The 24,240-nt window shown below is 38.0% G+C and overlaps 1 protein-coding gene across 1 annotated transcript; it reads left to right on the top strand.

Moving 5' to 3' along the window:
* Positions 1 to 557: 557 nt before the first annotated feature.
* LOC111518168 (polygalacturonase) lies at positions 558 to 23,886 on the top strand. Its single transcript, XM_023174528.2, has 4 exons — positions 558 to 908; positions 6,936 to 7,147; positions 20,787 to 21,120; positions 23,498 to 23,886. The coding sequence occupies exons 1-4, from the start codon at positions 560 to 562 to the stop codon at positions 23,752 to 23,754; spliced, it is 1,152 nt and encodes a 383-aa protein (XP_023030296.2). The 5' UTR covers positions 558 to 559; the 3' UTR covers positions 23,755 to 23,886.
* Positions 23,887 to 24,240: the final 354 nt, after the last annotated feature.

Raw genomic sequence — 24,240 nt, 5'->3', positions numbered from 1 at the left:
TTGCAGCACCCTCCTTTGCATGAGAGTCAGCAGCTTCATTACCTTTCAGGCCAGTATGGCCAGGAATCCAGACCAGTCTTCCTATCGAGGAGAGTCGTTTTTGGCAATTTGATACCAATTTAGACGTTGCTCGGTAGCAGCCAAGAGCTTCCAACGCCGCTTAACTGTCCGAGAAAATTTTATTGACTTATGTGTGAGGTTGGATTTATCCAATCTCTCCGCACACAATTCAATTGCGTAAATTTCCGCTTGAAATACAGTCGCATACGTTCCTAGGCGGTAGATATCTCTGTCCTGGGTCTGCGACTAAAAACATATTTCCTTCTCCCAATCACAATATGACACAATCACACAATCACAAGATGTCACAAGCTTCGGTGTTACCCTGAATCTGAATTCTATGCTTTCAACAGAGATGCCAGTTATTTCATAGCTCCTTGGAAAAAGTGTCTAGTTCGACCCTGCCTACATTCCAATGCCATTGATGTGATACTCTGCGATAACTGAACAAGTATAATCAATCAGATAAAACCTTGTATAAATATATGTATACATTCTAATGAATCTATATCAAATCCGTTATCCGTTACCTTATCCAAGTGCACCAGTAACGATGATTTTTCTTACTGAAATTATATTTGTAACTACCCTTTTGTCGGGATCATTTTCATTGGCTTCTTCACCGGGTTGCACTATCAGAAGGTATTCAGATGTGCCATCAGTCCTCAGTAACTGCACCACAATTATAATTGACAATCTCGTATTTCCTGCTGGTATCACGTTTGAACTCTATTTACAAAGAGGAACTACAGTGACTTTCAAAGGTACTACCAGGTTCGAGTACACACCGTGGTCTGGTCCTCTCATCAGAGTCAAAGGGAGCAACATTACTATTCAAGGAGAGCCAGGTATGAATAAATGTAAAAAAAAAAACTAAAGAATTACTTTGATTAATTTCTGACGTAAATAGCACAATTAAACCCACTCTAGACTAGAGTGTAAAATGTTTTTACAAAAACAAGATAATCTTATCTTCTACAATTCAATGGATAATACTATGAAATATGTTTTTTACTTCGATGAGTATAATGAATTTTCTGTTTTGATTAAATTTTTTCTGAGTGACGCTCATTGCATGACAAAAATTGCATTTGAAAATTGTGTATACCATGATTCATTTAGAGAGATCTATTTGAGAGATTTGAATAGTGATAGTAATAATAATATCCATAATTTACTTTTCTGAGGTCGAGTGGGCTGAAGTCGGAAACTGAGGTTCAAAATGGTTTGCCTGGATAATGTCTTCAACACCTTAGACTTCCATAGTTGCGTGACGGCTGTTCATTTTCCATTTTCAGGCTAATGTGTCTTTTTTTATTTTGCTGTTTTCAGTTCTGAGTGGACAGTATATGATTAAGAAATGGAAAAGTAAATAACTAATCCTTTTATTAAAACAACGATAAAAATAAAATAAAAACCGGGGCGACTTCATTGATTCCAGCGGCGTATTTGCTTTTTCAACTGCAGGAAAACCCGGAGAAACCTGCAGCACCACATCATCTGAAGATCTTGATCTAACAACGTCCTCTCTCTTATAAAACAAAATGTAGGGTGTCTCCAGAGGCTCCAATAAATTCAATACATCGCCAGAACACTTCGTGACACGACTATCGTCAAACTTAAACCAGTCCGTTTCGTCTTTGACCAAGGCGTAATAATGACCAAATTCAACGCCAGAACCACAGTGAACAATAACTGCACGAATATGCAGTTATTGTTCATGTTATGTTCATCTATTTCGAACCTTCCAAAGAGTTTCTTGCTTCCGTTAGAGGTTGAGTCTTGTTTGAAGATCATGAGTGTTATTATTATATTGACTGGTGCCTCAGCTATACTTGTTTCCTTATAACACTCAGTTGGTTTGGCAATACAGTCGATCATCACCTGTTGAAAATTCCATTTTCAAATGATTTAACAATAAGCTTTGCACGGACTGGTTTTTAGTCATATTAGGAAAAGCTAGATGAAGTTCCAGAAATTCACACAATTCACAATTCACAAGTTTTCGCTACTTCTTGAACATTTACCACAAAGTAAATATATTTTTTAGGACAAAACACAAGCACTGCAAAAAAATCCTTAAGGCGTTCTCAGAGCGGTGCCTGAGAATCGCTAGAGATTAAATCCATTCGGAAAAACGTTCTCAGAAAGTTTACTCCACATCAACGCAGTTCTCCAAATAAAGAGTTCTTAAACGGTAAAGTTCGATGTCTACTCAGTTGAACCTAAAAAGGATGAGCAGCCACAGTCCGTTACGTATTTCTGATATGTACTGCTCTTGGTGGAATCAAGTGCCGAGTCACTTGAACACCTTTCGTGAAAGTATAGTAGAGAGAGAAATCTCCAACCTTTCTTGGATGTTCCAGGCTTATTAAGGTTGCACGTGAATTTCGCGTCTTCAATCAGGTGGATGGCTCTTTTCTGAATGGAATCCAGCAGTATGTTTGGGGGCAGAGCTCCATACATGAGAACAATACTCCAAAGAAAGTCTGATCTCAGCTTTATAATGCATTGAAAGTTGCTGAGGTGTGTATAGTTTTCTGTTCGGAACAGTGTTCCAAGCTTTCGAGAAGCAGCCTTTGCAATTCCAGCGTCATGATTGTGGCAAGACATATTGGTGTCCATTTTAACCCCCAACAAACTTATCGAAACAGAAAGCGGAATTGTCTGACCTGACATTATTATATCCGGTTCGGAGACATTTATCTTCTTGGAGAAAACCGTTGCCTGGATTTTTGTGGCATTGAATTGAACCTGGTCACTTTCACCCCAATTCGAAATCACTTCTAGATCCTCATTAAGATATGCAACCTCCTGCTGCCGGTGGAAATGTGCATCCGTAGCCGATGTCCTGGAATCCAAATGGAATGACAAGTGTGCTGTCATTAGCAAAGCAATTAATTGGATTATTATTTTTTTTCAATAAGTCGTTGATATACAATAAAAAGAGGGTTGGAGACAATATGGATCCCTGGGGAACACCAGCGTTGATGGTAAAAGTATTGGAGAGATATCCATTGATGGCCACTTGCAGGAAACGTTATTTCAGGAAGCTGAAAAGCCATACACAGAAATGATCCAACAAGCCATAGCATCGAGGTTTGGCCATCAAACCCTCATGCCACACACGGTCAAAGGCCGTGTCTCAAGACTTGTCTCACTACGGCAGAAATCATGACCAAATAAATACAGAAGGCTGTCATTCTTGGCGTATTGCGTCTTGCCTAATGATCACCTACCTCACGATGAAGAAAATTTTCATTGAATAATGGTGTTGGCGTACTCTCTGTAGTATAGGAGGAGCTCGGAGAAATGGTCTGACCTGTAGTGCGTTAGATAAGACTAAAACATACTAATTTCATTTTTATCCATTGTCATTCAAACTGTGAGGGACCATTCACGAAATTCAATGATAGTTGAATTAGCACTTGATTCGTTCTAAGTACCTATATTCTAGATGTTTCAATATCATATTTGACCATGCGGCAAAATCAGTTTCAACACAACAGGGAACATCAAAATTATCGGTCTAAATGAGCTGAAGAACAGTAGTAACACCTGTTTCATTAACAGTGTAATATAATCGTCTGATGTTTTCAGGTTTATTACATAGATTTTTCTGTTGTTTACTACTATTTATCATTTTCACAGGCATCAGTCTTTTTTGTTGTCACTTATCTCAATGCGATGTTTCACCTGGTTTGTAAACGTCAATCTCAAATTTTCATTATGAAAAATGTCTGAGAAAATTAGACACAAGTACTCTCATGTGATCATGTGTTGAATGCGAATGAGTTTCAGATTTGGGGGTATTTTCAGCAATCAATTCCTAAGGATCGCCAGGAGAAGTTTGAACTAATAAGTACAATAGGTTTCATGGAGAAGGGGTTCATATATTAATTTCTTATATTTCATCACTATTGTTCTGAATATTTCTATTTTTGAAACCCCTCCTAGATTTTGGTAGTTGAAAATTTGGGTATCGATTATGGTGATATCACTATCGAAAATAGTAACAGGAATTTCTATAGATTCAATATAGAACAGTTCAATTCGGCTATAAAATTGAAGTGTTCCTTTACTCTCACATTGAGACATGAAAAATTTAGTATAGGGAGTTTTCAAAATAGTTTTGCAAGTCAAATTGAACATTAAAATTTTTTCGAATTTCGTAGCCGATGTGACCGTCGAACAAAATGATGAAATTTGGATATTTTTTTTGCTATCGACCTTCTTTGGCCTACATTACTCATTACAATGTATAATTTCCCAATATCCCAAACAGTATGTATTTACATTTTTCTCGACCTTCCTAGTATTCACCAATCTGAAAAATTTCGGAAAGGGCAGGTAGGAAAGGCTCTTTAAATAATCATCCCAAATATGATTTTCGGTTATTTCAGGGTTGAGACAACTTTTCCTTTCATCTGTGTCAATTATATCAATTCAATGGTGGGTTGGAAAATTTTATCTACCAAAAGTCAAAAAATTCTCTGAATTTCTATAGTATTTCCTCTATGACATTATTTTTCTGTAAATGTTTGTCTTGTCAAGAAGTACAGGTATTCAAAAAACCATAAAAGTGTTGGATGTCTAAGTTTTCATATTGGATCGTCGATTCGATACTGCATGGAGTGAAAAAAACACATTTTTCTCAACATTCTTGTATTCATCAATGTGTATGAATTTCTGAATACTGAGCACTACGATTTCACAAACTTTTTTTGATTTTTTCCCGGTAGAAACATCTTATATGAGTTACCAAACTATATTCATTGATTTTTTCTAGCTATAACGTGCTCTTCAAAATTCATTATTTTATATTGAGTAACTATTTATAACTTTTCAAATGTTTAAGCAACTATTACATAAATCTTAATATCCCTTGAATTCATAAAATTAAACAAACTGTAAAGCCAAAAGCATAATACATAATACAGCACTGCATAATGCCAGTTTTCAAAATGATCATTTCGTCATATGATAAAATAAAAACCATTTAAAAAATTGTATATAACTGCGTTAATAATAGAGAAAACCGAAAAACAAATTCATTCGAATGTTTTAGACATTGTGGAAATTTGTTTAAAATAAATTGTCAAGAAATTTCTGATTCGAAAGAATCATTACAGTTTCATTTTTACGAATCCATTTTCTATTTGAATCCTCTAATGTTTTCTCTTTTTCAATTCAAGTAACTTTCCACTATACCCTTACTGTTCGTGAGTATTTGAAATAAACCTTTCCTGATAGGTGCATTGGCCGATGAGGATCAAAGAAGTGGTCACCAGATAGATTTTTAGGTCGTCACCCTAATAATTTTTTAGTGAATTGTATTTCGGTAAATTCCATTATATTTTTTTCGGTATACATATCTCTTCCATGAAAATGATATTATTCTAGGAATACTGTGAAGCTTTGAACAACACTCCGGAGGACTCGCCTTACTATTTCATTTGGTCACGGAAGAATCTGAACAGAAGGGGTGTAGGAGTATTTCGGGACGACTTTTTTTAACATTCCTTTCTTTTTGCATCCGCCCGTACGACTTACAACTATTTCATCAAGGTGAAGCCTCTTCAGCAAAAAATTCCATTCAAAGCCGAAGAGACCACTTTATTATTGTACCTTCACATGTGATTTGCCTCAACAACATTCTCGACCTCGGTTCATCAAAGTTTCTGACCTTTGCTTTTTAAGAAATTATAAATATGCAGAGGTTGTTTCACAGGTTCGAATGAGTCGCAGTTAAATTTCATTAACGATCATTTAATTACTATTTCTATACATGAACGAGATAAAACTTTTCATTAACGAGTAACCACAGATTCCAACTGTATACTTTGCCATGAAGATGACGACTAGACTACACTCTTTCATCTTCCATATTACATAGTTGCCAAAGATAATATAACTACTATATCAGTGGCGCCCTCTTGCGTACATATATACATCCAAAATGAATAGAAATTCACTTATATTTTAACACTTTCCTCAGGTCGAATGAGAAACTGAGAGTTTCTTCATGAACTGCCAGGTTAGTCTTTAGACGTTCTTGATACCAGGTACAGGGCCTGCATGGATCCTGCATAGTATATTATGAAGTATCGACTTATATTTGGACATAGCGAGGTATCACGAATTCATAAGAAATTTCTTGAGAATTTTTTCAGATTTACATGAGAAGAATATTGTCCGAAAAAAATCCAGATACAGTATCAAGATTCTCTTTTCAAATTCTCAGACAGTCCTCAGAATACTCGGTTGAAATGATTATTCCGATTATTTGAGTCATTAAGAAAATGATACTTTCCCCTCTCGAAAACTCCAATATCGTACTTGATTTTCGCCTTACGGCGACAAATACAGAAAAGCTGTCATTCTTGGTCCATTTTGTCTTATTGCTCATTGCACATGAGTCTAGGACGTTGTAACCATTTACCTAACGGTGTGAAGAGTGGCCAGCAAAGAGCACACTGGCCAGTGGTTTTAGATATTGGCGCGCTCTTGTGTGTATATTAGAACTCCAGAGAAAAGGTACGACCCTCAGCATCTTTCAAGTTGAGTAATAATAAAGAGATAGTAATGATTGAAAATGATTGTTCTGGTTATTGAAGTCTTTAGCAAAATGAACCCGTCTAACTCTTCAACCTCAAGAGAACACTGGTTTGACATACTCGTTGTTCTCGAGTAACTTCAGGGATCATGCTTCTTGGACCGAATGACCTTTTACTATATAAAAGAAAAATCTGTGATACATTGCTTTTTGTTATTTATTTTTCCTAATTTTAAAAGTGTTCCTTTTTTTACTAAATAATGTGCAACATTTGAAAAAAGGTATGTTTAAAATGATCACTGATTTAAACCTTCCTCAGGTTCAGTTCTTGATGGACAAGGTCCACTATACTGGGATGGAAAAGGAGACAAGGGACCAAAAAAACCCCAGTTCATTAAAATAGAAGCTGATGAAAGATCTGTAATGAAAAATATCAATATACTGAATTGTCCACATCATTGCATCTACGTTGGAAAATCTGATGGGCTTACTATAAGCGACTGGGTGATTGATGTGTCAGATGGAGATAAAGTGAGTATTTTTATAAAAATAAACTGTTACCAGAATAAAACCGAGATCGCACATATTTCAAAATAAAACAAATTACATGTATCAGGTTAGGTTTTTCAATGTAGAAAAAATTTTGAGTACTAATTTAGCATATTTTATATTTATGCAGTTATGCGTCAGTAAAACCAGTATACCAACGATATACAGTGAGTCTGCTTGAGTTTGCACTATATGTAAAACTTTTTTGTTATTAACTTTACGAAACAAAAATTAATCTTTATAAAAAGTTCTGCATGGTCTTGAACCTGAATCGCAACCATCAGACATGCATTTTTTCAGTTGTAAACGAGGTTTCTCAAAAAAAATGATTTTTGCTCAAGAGGAAAGTGTTATTTGGAATACTCACCAAGGGTTCAGAGTAATAAGAGTGAAAACTACATAAACTAATGTATTGAGTGCATAAAAATAATCAACAATCTCATTTTTCTATAAATGGCATAAACTTTGGTTTATACATAAATTCACTGAAAGGCACCGATTACTTAATGTGAATATAATTTGAAATAGAATAGAATGGGCAATTATATACGCTTTTATAATAAACTAGTCAGTAACATGTTAGAGTGGTGATTGTTCCTCCTGACGAAAATCAAGTAGTTTTCATAAAAGAGCATTTTAAACTCATCATTTCAACTTTTATCTTTAAAAAATTATTTAAATACATAAAAAAGAGAAATAATGCATTAGTCCAGGAAAACTTGGGCATTCGTCAATACTTCTGAAACTTGAATTTGAACTTGGGTCAAAATGCTACACAAATTCAAATGCTGTACAAAAAAAGACTTTGGTAATTACATCTGCATTGTGTGCTTTGATATATATCATCCAAGCTGCCTCGAAAGGAAAAATGGATTTGTCAAGATCAAGCAACACAAATTTCTTTGTTCTACCGAATGTCAAACCATATTTGAATCGAACGAGGGAATAGTGTCAGACCTGAATGATCAAATAACATCACTAACTGGTCTTCTTAAAGAAAAAGATTCAGTTATAAGTAGACTTAGAAGACGAACTCAAGACTTTGAGGACATGGCTCTTGAATCTGAACAAGAATTGCTAACTAAACTTGAAGAATCAAAAAGCATCATTGACGATCTCCAAAAAAAGCTACAAGCCATCAAACTTGATTACGATGAGCTACTGAAGGTAATTGCCCGCAATGAAGAATACATACAAAGCTTAGTTAAGGACAAGCATGAACTTGACACACTACAAAGGAACATGCTTAGTGCATTTTCCACCCTTGAGGCCGACAACAAATGTCTTCAGAGTGAACTTCAAACACTACGAGATAATACAGAACCTGAAAACCAAGTAAACTCAGTACCCAAATGTTATCGTGACGCTTCGACATTTAATGACAACTCTGCGAACCAGAGCATCCCGTTGAACCAGAGCATCCCCATTCATAGTGTTCTTACCTCTCAACTTAGACCTAATAACTCTTTTTCTAGTTCTAAAAGAAAAATGTTGCTCTTATCTGACGACAATGGTAAGCACTTATGTAAAGCCTTATCCAACTGTAAAAATTTGACTAAATTTATTATTGAGTCTATACACAAACCAGGAGGTAAATTTGCTGACATACTTGAAAGTGTCGATTTATTATCTAAAGATTACACCCAAAAAGATGTTATTGTTATTCTTGCTGGCAAAGGCGATTTCGAAAGCAACAAAATCCCAAAAGTCAAAGACATATGGAGCAAAATCAAAAATTGCTTACATACTAATATCATTTTTCTTTCTTGCCCTACAGTTATTAGAAAATATTTTAATATCATTAGTAAGTTCAACATGCGACTTCACGACTTCCTTTCTAAGGTGAACAACTTCTCTGAGCAATACATATCTCTAGTGAACATAAATAATGCCCGCGGCTCTAAAATAGGTAATAATCTGATTGCTGAACATATTGCTAGCGAAGTTAAACGCAACTGGAACAATGTCAAATGTCTCACTTTTGTAAAAACGACTAGTATATTGGATCTACCCCCCACTCCCAAGCACTCAGAGATCCCCAAAAATGCAACTGCTGATACTCATGATCTTGATGGAAGTAGCATCTCTTTTGAAGCAAATTCATCACCCCCTTTTTTGGAGGTAACCCAGATAAAGCAAACTTATCCTTAATGTTACTCAACGTACAATCTCTTCGCAACAAGGCCGGTGAACTAACCGTACTTTTGGATAGCCTGAGTTCGCCTAGACTTGTTCTGCTAACTGAACACTGGCTAAAAGTTGAGGAAGTAATCTACATACCCAACTACCACATTCTGACAAGCTTTTGCAGAAAGAACTTCTCTCATGGCGGTACTATGATTCTTGCTCATGACGAGTTTCTCAAAATCTCTGACTTTGTTAGCCTTGACAAATACAACGATATGATAGTCGAAAAAGAATTCGAATTTTGTATGATATCCAGCAAAAAACTAGCTCTGGTAATACTGTGCTTGTATCGATCTCCCCAAACCGATGTTCACACTTTTATAGATAGACTTGAACTCCTTTTGATTAAATTTACTCCCCAAACTTCTTTGATATTAACGGGTGACTTCAATATAAATTTCGGAAATACCAGTTGTCCGCTTAGTTCATCCATGAAAAATTTACTTGTTTCTCTAAACCTTACAATGCATGTACATGCTCCGACAAGATATTCCCAGTATTCTTCTTCTATTATTGATTATGTTTGTTCTAATATCGCCAACACTTCTTGCAATGTGGTAATGGCTGGTTTATCCGACCATGAAGCTGTCCTATTCACATTCCCGGTTTTAGGAACCGAAGATAAAGATAAAGTAGCGAAACACTTTGGTCGTATTTACTCCACGAGTAACTACAACAAATTCGAAACTTTGAACTCCGCCACCCGATGGGACACTATACTCAATCATAACGATCCCTTGACTGATTTCCACACCAATCTGATGCATAACTTCAATAAAGCTTTCCCTTGTCGCCTCATTAAAAATAAAAAGCATAGAAAACCTTGGATAACAAAAGGTCTACGAATCTCATCTAAGAACCTACGGTCCCTTCATCATATCAGAAAATTTGTTTTGTCAAATAACTGGTTTCTCTCTTACTTTAGTAAATACAGAACTTTATATAGGACTATGATTCTTGAAGCTAAAAAAAGATATTTCAATAACAGATTATCGGAATCTAGAAATAAACAAAAGGAGAGCTGGGCAATAATTAATGACCTAAGAGGAGTAAATACTGCTTCAACCAACACCAGCATACCGTCTTGTAATGAGCTGAATAAATATTATAGTACAGTCGCCTTGAATCTATCTAAAACCATAGCAGTCACGGAAGACCCTATGAACTACATGAGAAATGTAACAGTCCACGACACCTTCTTCCTTAGTCCCACAGACCGCCAGGAATTGAAAGAAGCATTTGCTGAAATAAAAAACAAGAAAGCATCTGGTTGGGATAAAATATCTATAAAAATTTTAGAACAATTACCAATAAGCGCATTAGATGCTCTAGCTGAGGCAATTAATATATCTTTTGAGAAAGGCATGTTCCCAGACTGCTTGAAAAACGCTGTTATTATTCCAATATATAAAGGGGGCAATCATAATGACCCTAGTAACTTTAGACCTATCTCTCTCCTACCCGCTCTCTCCAAAGTCATCGAAAGACTTATTAAAAGAAGAATTCTATCATTCATGAACAAAAACAATATAATATCGACGACCCAATTTGGTTTCCAACGTAACAAATCCACCTCTGATGCCACATTTGAACTGCTCGAGCATCTATACCTTAAGCTTAATGACAATGAAGCCGCGGCAGTGGTATTCTGCGACTTGTCGAAGGCTTTTGACTGTGTGAATCACAGAATATTACTGGGAAAGTTAGAGAGATATGGTTTCCGTGATGTGGCTCTGAAATGGTTCGAGTCTTATCTCTATAAACGTAGACAGGTGGTCTACTCTGATGGTCTAACCTCTCATGAGTCCTTGATGGATTGTGGAGTACCACAGGGCTCTGTCTTAGGACCCTTATTATTCCTGCTTTATGTGAATGATCTTGCACTCTTGGATATTGCGGGTAGATTTACAATTTTTGCAGATGATACCACCATTCTTTGGCATAATAAAGACACTCATCATTTGAATGCAATAATAGAAAATGACATTCACAAGGTCAAGAAATGGTGCGACGCCAATCTGTTGTCCTTCAATGTAAATAAAACCCACATTCTCACCTTTAAATGTTTGTTAAACCCAATTTCAATAGGTGATAAATGTCTACAAGAATCCTCTTTGGCTAAATTCCTTGGGGTATTTATTGATAGTAGGTTGACGTTCAAGGAACATGTCGCAAGTTTATGTACCAAACTTGCCAAAGGCTATTATGCACTTAGAGTCATATCTAAGGAACTCGACCCAACCATGGCAAGATCAACATATTTTGCATTTATAGAGTCACACCTGAGATATGGGATCTGCTACTGGGGCAATTCCGACAAAGCATCTTTCAATATGATATTTAAGCTACAAAAAAGAGCTGTCCGGTATGTTTGTAGGGCTGGCTTTAGAGATTCATGTCGTCCACTATTCAAATCACATAGAATAATGACCCTTACCTGCATATTTATACTAGAGACGGTGTGTTTGATGTTTAAAAAACATAAGTTAAATAGAAATACCATAAAAAACCCTAGTTACCTGACTAGACAGATGGGTAATTTGGATCTTCCTAAGCCCAACACTACACAAGTTAAAAATTCCCTGATTTATAACTCAAAAAAAGTTTTCAATCATTTACCCCAGAATATCAAAGATCTAAATTCAGAGAGAAAAATTAGGAAAAGTGTCAAAGAGTTACTGTTTGATAAGGCATACTACACTTTGGATGAGTTTTTTAACGATTCGCTTTAAATGTAAAACTGATGATTTGTCTTTGTTGTCTTGTATTTTACCTTATAGTTTTGTATAGTTGACTGATGAGCGCCTTGGGCGCATGTTTTTACTTTTGTTAGACTTGTTTTACTTTTTTGCGACTTATTTGTTTATACACATTAATCTCATCTTATTCGTCTCGACTAATTTTATAATTTTTATACTTCCACTTTTATGCTTACTTGTATTTTGTACCTTCATTACTTTAATGATTACTTATGACACTTTGTCAATAAGAAGTTATTCTTAGACAATAAAGTATCAGTATATTTGCATCAACATTCAAAGGGATTTGTTTCTATTTCACCATTTGGCAACTTCGTTTATGGCTAATAACGGACAATGAATCTGTTACCTGTATGAGACAAAGATGACATATTTCAGAGGCGTGCTGTTCTATTTACTTATATTCAAAGTTCCGAGACATTCTGTGACATATGACATTTTGTGCACATAACCTATCTTCCTCTATATAAAAAAATAACAAAACAACTGTTGTTTATGTGGGTTGTGGAGGTGGATAATTTATATTTTGCCTTAATTGTTGATTCATGAAGATAATTTTCCTTTTTTAAAGTAGAATATCTCCTTCTAGCATACTACTAACCTGAACTCCGATCTAGCATTCTAGGCGCTGTTGTCAATATGTGAATTAGAAACAAATCCCTTTAAAAAATAAACCCACATTTGAAACATCAATTTGAATACTTTTCGAAGTGAATTTGAAAAACTCATGAAGTGAACTCAACTTTATTTTGTTCAAACCTGCATTTGCTGTAATAACCCAAAAGTGATTGTTGTAAACAATTGACTGAAAAAGCCTATTATAGTGTAAAAAAGATTATTCAAAGCATAAAAAAGCATGGGAATGAATTGCTCTGACTACTGTGTTAGCATGATATTTGTGAGATCACAATAGAGTTACCCCTGGCTTCTTCTCATACCAAGGTACGTTTGGAACCCTAGTAATCTTAATATTAAGTCAAGAGATGTCGCAAGGGGGCGTAATTCGATATTATATTTCGAAGGTTATGTGATTTTTTGTAGCTTTGTCTATGATTTCGAGGTTTTTTTTATGACTAAAGTGGCCATCGAACAAAAGAAGAACTGACGATACTTCAGATGATTTCACGTAGTCAATAAAATGTTGAAACCACTGCGTAAACGCGTAAACAAATCTGTATCCAACCAGATGGATGTGCCCGTCAAATTGATTCCACAAAAGTGCCTTTCATTGAAATTTTGCTCATATTTTCACAGTCACTATCGTAATGAAATACCCTCTTTCAGCAGACGTTATGGCTCCAATTTGTATTTAGTCACGACGAGAAATTGCTTTAGGATATTCAGACTCGATTAGCATCGTAAATTTTTTCAAAGTTTTCATAAGAATTCGTTCATTCTTTCTTTTGTGAATCCGTTTGCTCTTCCAAATGATGTTCCAGAAGGCTTTTGCATTGATAATATTTGCTTGTACCTTGAGAGAAATCCCTCCAGCCAGTATCTTTCGCAGATTTTTCATGTTTGAATGGATTCGACAGAATATTTCTGACAGCAAGCTGGTAAAAGCTATTCTTTACATATCCATTTGAGTCAAACCGTATAATTTATCTTCCATCATGAGGGCGTACTTTACCAGCATATCCTCAAAAGCATTATCAAACATTGGTTTGGGAGCAATCTTTTTTGAAAGAATTTCTGGCATTGAAAGTTTTTTTCATTTGCAGTATGCTGAGAACTTCACTTGATATTATCACAGTTTTGTTGGAGTTTACAGATATCTGCTACCTCACTCCAACTATAAACATCGGCCAAAGTTCTTTGGAGGATATTGCAGGCTACTCTTTTTTGTTTTCATATGATAATAATCTCATTTGCATTAGTTTATGAGTAGATTGAAAACATCAAGCAAACTGTCCCACAGAAACTGGGATTCCAGTACTATAGAAAACCTCTGGTGACTCTGAATAAAATACCCAATAGTACATGTCTGGTGATTTTTTCTTCAAGGTTATGTTATGCTAAGTGGGTTGATTTTCCAGTTTGATGAGCATATTTTATACAGTTCAGGGGAAGTACTTAAACAAACTCACCTAATATATTCAAAACTTATCCTTCAGTATCCTTTGCGGTCATTTAAGTTGGGTCAGGAGGGCTAGTAATAATTTCATATTGTCCATAATCAGGAATCGGAAAGCATATTTTAGCCTTTTTGGTGACAACTTCACTGATTCATCACTATAATCGTTGTCTTGTCTTTGCTGCCAACCAAATGAGTGAAATGTAATTCCATGCCAGACTAACTTTTTACAGTATCCTGAAAATTTCCAAAAGGCTTAAGTGATTTTATATCCCATTCAACTATCGCAGCTGTGATAATTCTCTTGGCAACCTTCCATTCGTGCATTTCAGAAATGTGGTGCCTTCAAAGAAGGGAGGTCTCTCTCTCTATATATATATTTTGGATGGTCGTTGCTTCCTATTTTCAGGCGAATTTGACTGTTACGTAACTGGCTGTTACATAACAAAAGTTTCGTCGAGGGACAAAGACTGTCCTGACTTATAAAACGGCGGACATTCACAACACAAAATGAATTCCAGACTGTCCTGACTCATGAAACGGCGGACATTCACAACACAAAATGAATTCCGTCTCCAATAATGGCGTCCGCGTACCTTCTTTTTGGACGGTCGCTATCGGCACGTCCGTCCACCACCATATCGGAAACGGAACTGAAGAAGGGACGTCAATTGTTATAGTTGAACTTGCAGGAAAGTGGTTGTATATCAAAAGCTCTGTTTCTTTGCAAGAAGTCGTGAATATGTTGTTTGATCGTTTCATTGACCTGATTTCCGCGCTCCTTGTTGTTAACCTTTAGACTAGTTTCATGATCCCCTATAACGTTTCCGTGATAGGGGATCAGTTCGCGATCGAATTAAGATAAAAAAAAAATTTGAGAGAATTGTCATTTCGCATTCAATATTGTAACGCTCTTTACGCGTTACTGGTCACTTTGACGCCGAGTTCAGGTTACGGGTTGCCTCGGGCGCTAGCTTTCGGCGTGGTGTGCTCCACGTGCTCCGGGCAGCGTCAGTGAAGAAGGGTAAATACACTAAGGGTCACTATGGTATTGACTAAATCAACTGTAGCCAGTTTGGCAGGCTTTAATTGCCGTCCTGGGTTCGAATCCTGGGTACCTGCTATTTTTTGTTTATCGGTTTGCCTTTATTTATCGGGGTTCGGACTCGAGCAGAGCTGGAACAGGAACTGAGACTAAAACTCAACTGAACTTCTGAACTGCCTTGGTCCTCCCCCCATGCCCCCTCCCGGGTTGAGTGCCCTGAATTAGAAGCTTCCTCCCCCCAGCTATTTAGCGAGGAGAACCTACTAACCCACTCCATCCACCCCCGCTCTCCGAGCGGTCCTCAACTTGCTGATGGGCACTTCAGCAAGATTGACATCTGACCTCTTTTTGGTCGAAAGTCAGCCTTTAGGTGCTTTTACTTTCTTATCGAATCTGACTATTCCTAACTGAATTTAAGCATGGGAGCCCCCAAAAACTAAGCGGCGGCTTTGTGTTATGCATCGAGCGTTTCTCAGTGCATCCAAGAAAAAATTTTTAGAGTCGCGATCGCGGTCGAAGTGTTCTTCGCTGAACCTACCTGGAAGAGAATGTATCTGATTAGTGTTATACTTACCTAAGCCGCCTGACGGCGACTAACGGGGGCGGTCTGTTATTCTGTTTAGTCGGCCTGGGATGTTTGTCCCTTTCTCGGAATCCGGGGTCATCTATATTTAACGCATCGTGTAGATCGCGGAACGCTGGATTTGAGTGCGATCTGATTCTATCGAACGTGCTTTCTGCATGTTCTCTCATATACACGTCCACATATTGCGTGTCCAGGTCTAGGTCTCTGTATATAAATCTATTGGGTATATAATAAGGTGCGTTTACAGCGGCCCTTACGCTCGCATTCATAAACGATTGGATCTTCTTTCTGTATGTCTGTGCGCACGGGCCCCAGGCAGTGCATGCATACAGTATTATTGGCATTAGAATCGTTCTGATCATTAGTAACTTGACTTTCAATGCCATGTTACTGCTTCTTCCTATGATCGGCGCCAGGCGTCTTTTGGCCTGTCTGGCCATTCCTATTCTCTGCTATACGTGGGCCTGGAATGTTAGTTTCTTGTCTAGGATGACCCTCAGATATGTCGCTTTGTTTGTCCACGGAATCTCTTGTCCGTTGAAGGTGACGTTGCCTTCCGGTTGTACGAACCTGCGAGTGAACAGTATCGCCTGACTCTTTTTAGGGTTGATACTGATCTTCCACAGGTTAGCCCACTCCTCCAATCTGTCTACCTGTTGTTGAAGGTATCTCTTAACGTGTGCTTGACTCGTAGATCTCGCCAGCAGGGCCGTGTCGTCCGCGTAGAGCGCCAACTTGTTAAAGTTGTTCTCTGGCTTGGGCACGTCTGCCGTATATACGGAGTAGAGGTGTGGCGAAAGGACTGCACCTTGCGGGACTCCTGCCTCCAGTAGTCGAAGTGTTGATAATTCGTCTCCTAATTTGCAGCGGCATCGCCTGTCAGCTAGAAAAGACTGAATTAATCTTACCATTGGTTTCGAGTATCCAAAATCGCTCATCTTGGCCAGTAGCCCGTCATGCCAAACTCTGTCAAACGCCTTGGAGACGTCTAAGAAGATAGCTCCGGTATTGTATCCTTTGCCAAGGTTGAAGCCTTCTGTCGCAAAGTCCACTACCCTCAGGACTTGTAGCTCTGTTGACTGTTCTGATCTAAAACCGAATTGTTCGTCGGGGAGGATCCCTAACTCTCTAGTTTGTTCTTCCAGTCTCTTCAGGATGACACGCTCCACCACTTTGCTTACGGATGGCAGTAAGCTAATTGGCTGGTAGTTCGCTGGAAACAGGTGGTTCTTCTTGGGCTTTGGTATGTGGATTACCGTTGCCTCTTTGAACGGGTCCGGGAAGTGTTGCAATCTGAGTATAGCATTTATGATGTTGGTTATGGCTGCTATACCCTTTCGCGGCAGCACTTTCAGTGATCGATTTGTTATATTGTCTGGGCCTGGTGCTTTCCGAGTGGCAAGGCGTCTCAGTATGTCCTTCACTTCCTGCGATGTCGGGGCCAGGGGTTGCGCGTTATTTGTCCGTTGTCTAAGCCTCCGTACCGTTCTTTTCACCTGTCTCTCTATTTCGTCTGCCTCGTCTGTGAACGGGACGTCATTCTCTCTACACTGCCTTTCGAAGTTGTCCGCGAATGCTTCCGCCTTCTCCTGGTCAGTGTAGACCAGTCTATTTCTGAGTTTTTTCTGCATTTGCCATGCAGATCGATCTTCTATGGTCAGTTCTTCCAGACGGGTAGTCTGGAAGTACTGTCTTTTCAGGCGTCTTCTCATTCTGATTAGTTCCATCGTTTCTGGCGGAAGATGCTCTTGAAAGTTATAGCGCGTGGCTGGGACTTCCCGCGCGCTTCTTTCCGTTGTTTGTATGATCGCCTGCTGAAGCTGGTCCGTGGCGTTCTCCAGATCCGCATCGTGTATGGCTCGCTGGAATCTTGTCCAGTCTATGACTCGCCTTGTTGGGTTGTCTGTTTCCCTTCACCCCTTCCTATTGGGGTTGTGGTCTGACGAACCTTCGTCTAGTACTTCCATCTCCGTAGTATCAATGTTCTGTACTAGTGCGATGTCGAGAGTGCTTGGGACTGCGTCTGCTTGCAGGTAGTACGTTGGGCTGTTAGCTGCTACTACCTCGATGTCCTCAAATTCTTCTAGTAATCTTACTATATCTCTGCCTGTTGTGTTTGCAATTCTGCAGTTTCAGTCTGGCGACTTTGCGTTGAAGTCGCCGATGGCCACTGTAGGATGGTGATTTGGGAATAGTTCTGCCATGTCGGTTCTTTCTAGTCTTCTACCTCGAGGATGTAGGTATACCGACGATATTCTCAGTTGTTCGTAGCGTCTCGCGTTGACTCTGACCGCTACTACTTCTCCGATTTGGACATCTGGTTTTCTTTCTTCGTTTTGCTCTTAATCTGTTTTTACCAGTAGCACAACGTCCCCTGCGGCGTTGCGCCCCACTGGCCTGTCTGTCCTATATATATTATATCCTGGGATTCGATAGCTCTATAGCTCTTTTCGCTTCTTATCCGTGCTTCCTGGAGTGCCATGACGTCTATTTCTAGACGCGACAGTAGCTCCAGTAGCTCGTTTCTTCTGTCTGTGAAACCGTTTATGTTCCACGATCCTATGACTAGTCTGCCAGGCACTCGTACTGGCATTACTGTTTGGCGGGTGCTTAAATTAGAGCTGCTAAGACCGCTTGCGCGAATCTTTTGCTGCTCGGCTGTCAAACTGCTAAGTATTTTTACTAGGTCATTTTCGTTGTTTGTTGGTGGTTGCCTTATTGGGGCTTTTTAGCCGATTGTTGTTGTGGCTTCGGCGTCGGTCTTTCCGCCTCTCTGGGTTTGTTCCAAGCTGAAGTTCTCTGCCTCGGGAACATCTTGCAGCCTCTGTAGCTTGCCGGATGCGCCTCCATACAGTTCGCGCATTTGGCCGGCGTGTCCATTGTTTTCTTACACTGTCTGGTGTCGTGGTTCTCTCCACACTTGACACAGCGTGCCGTCGAGTGGCAGCATCTCTGCGAGTGGCCGAAGAACTGGCATCGATGACATTGGGATACCAGTCCCTTGTTAATTCTTTGGGGTTCTGCCCGTACTATCAAGTTTACGCATGTTCTTAGCGTAAAAATATTTTCTTCGCTTTTTGGTACTTTCACCAAAAACAGTGGCAGTAGGTACCTTCCTACGTCTTCTTGAGGTCATCCTGTGACACTCTATTACAGTAAACCCTTGATTTGTCAGATCGTTGGCGACGTCTGCGGGTTCTACATTTTCTGGTATGCCGCGGATAACCGCGTGCAGTGGGATTTCCTTCTTTACTGAATATGTGTGGAAGTCCAGTTTCTCGCCTTCCAGGTATTTGGTGGCTTTACGCCACTCGTTTTCGTCGTTGGTGAACAGGTATCCCATCCCTCATGAGTTTGGCTTTATTGTAACCTATCTTTCTTTGCTCTAGGTTTTTGGATATCGCACTCCACTTTTTGGCGTCGTGGATTACTATTGGTGGAGGCTTTCCTGCTTCCATCGGTGGTCCGCTTGTCACTTTTGGGGATGATTCCCCTTTTTCTGAGTTTTGCCCCTCTGTATTGGTCGTCTGAGGTATGCTTTCCGTTTCCAAGTTTTCCGTGGCCTGTTTTTCTGCCTCTTGTTTGGCGATTTTTGCGGCTTTGTCTTGGGCCTGTCGTTTTCTGGTTGGGTCTAGCCTTTTCAACGAGTACGAACCCGTCTTCCTCGGAATCTGAGCTCGATGCGCTGTCAGGGCCGCGTGGCCTCTTAGTTTGGCGCGTTTCCTCTTTACTTTCGGCGTCTGTTTCCCTTTCCTTGAGTTGCTCTTGTTCTTTTGTATCGGTCTCTTCGGGTTTTTCTTCTCCTTTTTCTTTTTGCGTTCTGGACGGTCCCGTGTCCGTCCTCTTTCTTTGGGCGAGTATTCTATCTACTTGATTAAGCCTTTCGTTAAGCTGTTTAATCATATTTGTCAGCTCTTCCCTTTGCTGTCTGAGCCTATAGTTTTCCCTTTCTAGGCACTCTAGTTTTTCTTCCATCTCCATATTGGGGGCCTAAAAACCTAAAATGAATACCTAAAAGAGAACACGAATTCTTTTTTATGTGTGCTTTCGCACACTCAGTTCTGAAAAGAACTAATTGTCTTAGTGCTTTGTTAAACTCGGCACTATTCTAACACTTTCGTATATCTCTCTGGATAAAATTCTTATCTCTGCACTTCAGGTAACACTAAGCTTTCACTTTGATGTTTACACTTCGGCATCTGAAACTCGAGTATTTTGATGAACTGCCTTGGTAGACGAAATCCATCTTCATTTCGTTCAGGTTTGGAGACCAGCTCCCCTACCCTTTTGGCTGATCATTGGCCTTGAGAGGGGCCAATGGGTACATGACTGATGGGTGACGGCATGAAGTCCTTAGACATCAGTACCGCCCTTCACGGGATACCCCTACCTGGCTGGGGTGGGATGGATGAAAGAGTTATTCATCCTTTAACGGGGGACATGAGGGCCTCATTCGACAGAGTGTCGGGGCCTTCTATATCGGGAGGGGTCGTCTACAGCATAGTCTGTGGCTTCCCTAACTAACGAACTGCCTTGGTAGATGCTCTCGAGATTATTTGAAATAAAGTTCTACGGCGGTGTCCGGTGATGGGAGAGTTGTGCCCTCCATCGGTGGTACGGTGTATTAACAAATAACGTATGATTTTCAAATCTCCTTGGCGACTCGGCATAGTACAGTTTCCTATCCCTATAGAGTGGTAATTCGCATTGGCGACCTGGGATTTCTAGCGCGATATAATAGCAATTTGATCTAGGAGGGTATTCATTCAGTCGGGGTCAAATAAATAACGCGAACGACGCGAAAACTGATACATTTGCATTAAGAACGTTCATTTGCAAGTGTTCACGCGTTGAATTCTTTTCCAAAACTGTATATTTCGCGTACATTTTGCAATTGTTCGCATACTTCCTCTCATTTGCTATATACTGACACATATTTTTTTTAATCATCAAATTTGTATCATTTTCAGAACAATTTCACCGGTCATAACACTGACGGATTTGACGTTTCTGGAGCAAATAATCTCATCATCGAAAACACTAGGGTCATCAATCAAGACGACTGTATAGCTATCAGATATGGTACCAACATCACCGTCAGAAATATGTATTGTTCCGGAGGACACGGTTTGAGTTTGTCGGTAGGATTCAACAAGACGTCTTATCCTGAAAATGTTGTTTCCAATGTTCTTATCGAAGACAGTACCGTTGTCAGATCAGCTAACGCAATACATATCAAAACTCACACTGACGGATGGTTCGGTCTCATCAATAACATCACCTACAGAAATATTGAGTTGATAGGTACGTCAAATTAAAGTGAGGTTCAAATAGACCCTTCCTTGTGTGAATTTGCACTACATTTGTTTAAGCTGCAGGTGACAGCATCTATATAAAGAATAGTCGGATAGTAGGTATCCATTCGGAGTGGTTATAAGTAGAACTCATTTTCACTCTACACATCTCATATCTTTCTAATATTTTTTTCAAGCCTAAAATTCAAAAGTTCTCCAACTTCATACGAAAATGCGGGAAACTTCCGAAGGAAGGAAGCGATCAAATCCAAAACAAACCCTTTATAAACATGTGCCGAATAATTTAAAAGAGTTTCTTTCAGATTCAAACTAGAAAAGAGCTCATTCGAAACAACACTTTCAATATTGAATTACAAGAAAATCGCTTTTTCAGTTTGTATTTCAAAAATTCGTTATGGAATTGAAACAGATATCCTCTAGAGGAGCATTACACAATGTAATATATGGAAGAGCAATGATATAAAAAGGCATTCACTTGAAAATCTTTCATCCTCAAGATGAACTTCTCTAAATTTTGAATCGTGAACACATTTGAAGATTAATTTGAAGGAGAATTCAAAGGTTTTTTTCATATGAAACATCTATAGCAGCACCAATTGCTGGCCTGGCGACAGGTCGCCACGCTCTATGATAGTGTAAGAATTAATCACGCGATGAGGAATATATTGTCGAACCACCGCCAGTCATGGGAAGCTAGACGTTGAATCATAATTGCGATATCGAAAGGTTTTTGTTTTTAGGATGATTCAATGGAATGTTATTAGGAAGATTATGCATTCATTATGTGTTTCTTCGTGTTCGGATACAGAAACCGCTCATGTTTACTCGTTGTATATGATTTAGTTTATGTGAAAAGAAATATTTCACATTCTGAAATTTTTTCTTCAATATCGTTATTCTTCGATGACGATTCTTTTAGTCTGTACATTCAGTTATATCCATATCATCATAATGAACTTTATGTCGTATTTCCTTTCACAAAATTTTGAAATCATAAAAACGATGTCTCTGAATATGAAACAATCGGCTTTTGTTAGATCATAGCAAATATTTCAACTATAATCATCTTGTCTGAAGTTTTAATATTTTTTTCCATCCATCAAAAAACACTTTTCTTTGTATTTCTAATTCAATAATTGAATTTTCTTTGAATTCATCGTTTTCTGTGTTCAGTAACAATAATTTCAATTACGAGCAAACAAGAATTGATGTCACTTCAAAGATCATCTCTTTCAGATTTCCATTGTCTAATATTATACAAAATGATTTGAAATACCTGAAACTCCCGCCAAACGGTCATCTCCCGCTAAACCGGTGAAGCAGAAAGAAAGTTCTCGAATGACTCATAGTCATCTCTCGCAGTGATGCCAACATGGGGGTTTTCTCCCTAAATTTAGGAGATATAATTTGAAAAAGGGGATTTTTTTGGGGGGTGGGGGAGTATTCATACTCATATATGTGTGTTCATTTGATGTATTCATTTTTTTATTTATTAGTTGATGTTGTGTACTGACGTACTCACATAAAGGCATTGAAAAAGTTATCATGTTTTAAAAATCTTATGTAACATTTTGCAATAACCTTTTTATTTAAAACTTCGTTATAATAAGCATATGAAGGTAAGTTAATCTATTAACTTGTTAACTGTTAAATGTTATAGCAACTTCTAATATTCAATTAGATTTTTCATTAACTAAAAAAATTTAGGGTATTTTGGTTTAGGGAAAAATATTTTGAGCAATTGGCATCACTGATCTCGCGGAGGAATTACACCAGTCATCATCCGAAGACGATTGTGGATACTAACAATCGAAACTTCGTGAATTAACTTGGCTTGGAATCTCTTAATTTGAAATTTTCTGTTCAATTGTTCTATTTTTACTTGTATTTTATTTCACTGTTATTTCTTTTCATGTTTTTTTGCATAATATATATAATGTTTATTTTCAGCTATTCTTTTTTTAATTCTTCCGTATTAGTTCTTTTAGGGATTTCAAATCATTTTATATAATATTAGACAATGGAAATTCGAACTAATGAAATTAATCATGAAACATTGTCAATCACCTTCAAACAAACTCTGAGAGTATTCCTATATTAACACACAGAAAAACCTCAATAATCAGGTCTTAAAGAAGGAACCGAACAAACTTTTTCAACAAAGCATGGATATGTTCTTAATAATTACGAAACTGATCTGTAGAAAACATGTCTCTCAACGAAAATTTCATCTACAGGTGTTCACTCTGTTATTCATTAATCTAAAACGACACAGTTTACATATTTCAGTTTAGATTAATGTCGAAATTACAAGTCACGTTGCCTATGAACCTACTGGTATCACAATAATAAGCATTTTTTTTCAGGAATAACCAATTTTGGAATTAACATCCAGCAAGACTATGCAAATGGAGAAGGTACAGGAACTGTTAGAGACAACGTTCCAATAAGAAACATTAATTTATCCAACATACATGGAAATATGAAAGGTCGAAAAACAAGAGCATTTTACATTTATTGTGCAAAAGATGCTTGCTCTGACTGGAAATGGGTTGATATGAAAATTGAAAATGCTTCAAAGTCGAACTCCTGTAATTACTCACCGCCTGATTATCCTTGTTAATAAATCGTCCAGTCATAGATAAATGAAACGATAAAAAGCAAATACTTACCACATGGTTTGCCTTAACTTGTCGATATTTGTTATTTTTTTATAACGAAAACAAAGTTAATATACAATAATAGAATTGATTGAGCCATAGTAATATTTTCTTGAAAATGGTTGAAGCCGAAACGGCGAACTACCAAAAATACAAAAGACTCCTTTCAACCTATCTTTGTACAAAAAAGGGGGTATTTCACAATGAACTTTTTTCAGAAAGATGTGTAGATCATACAATAAGTAACTTTCAGATACAAACTGGAAGAAGTCCTTTCGAAACAACTACTTTCATATAAACATTTAATATATGTTCAATTCAAAATAATAAATAATGTGAAAAATTGTGTCGTGGTTACTTTCCGATCGATTTATGAGATGACCAGGTTTGGCCTAATTTACAACTTAGAGATCTCATTTCTTCCGTTGAGTGTAAAAAGATGTAGGTAT

The sequence above is a fragment of the Leptinotarsa decemlineata genome, unplaced genomic scaffold (assembly GCF_025532065.1).
Source record: "Leptinotarsa decemlineata unplaced genomic scaffold, Ldec_3_MD MMD2_tig00026328_RagTag_RagTag, whole genome shotgun sequence".
NCBI lineage: Eukaryota > Metazoa > Arthropoda > Insecta > Coleoptera > Chrysomelidae > Leptinotarsa > Leptinotarsa decemlineata.
The sequence above is the reverse complement of the archived record's forward strand: the minus strand, read 5'-3'. Positions and strand labels throughout refer to the sequence as shown.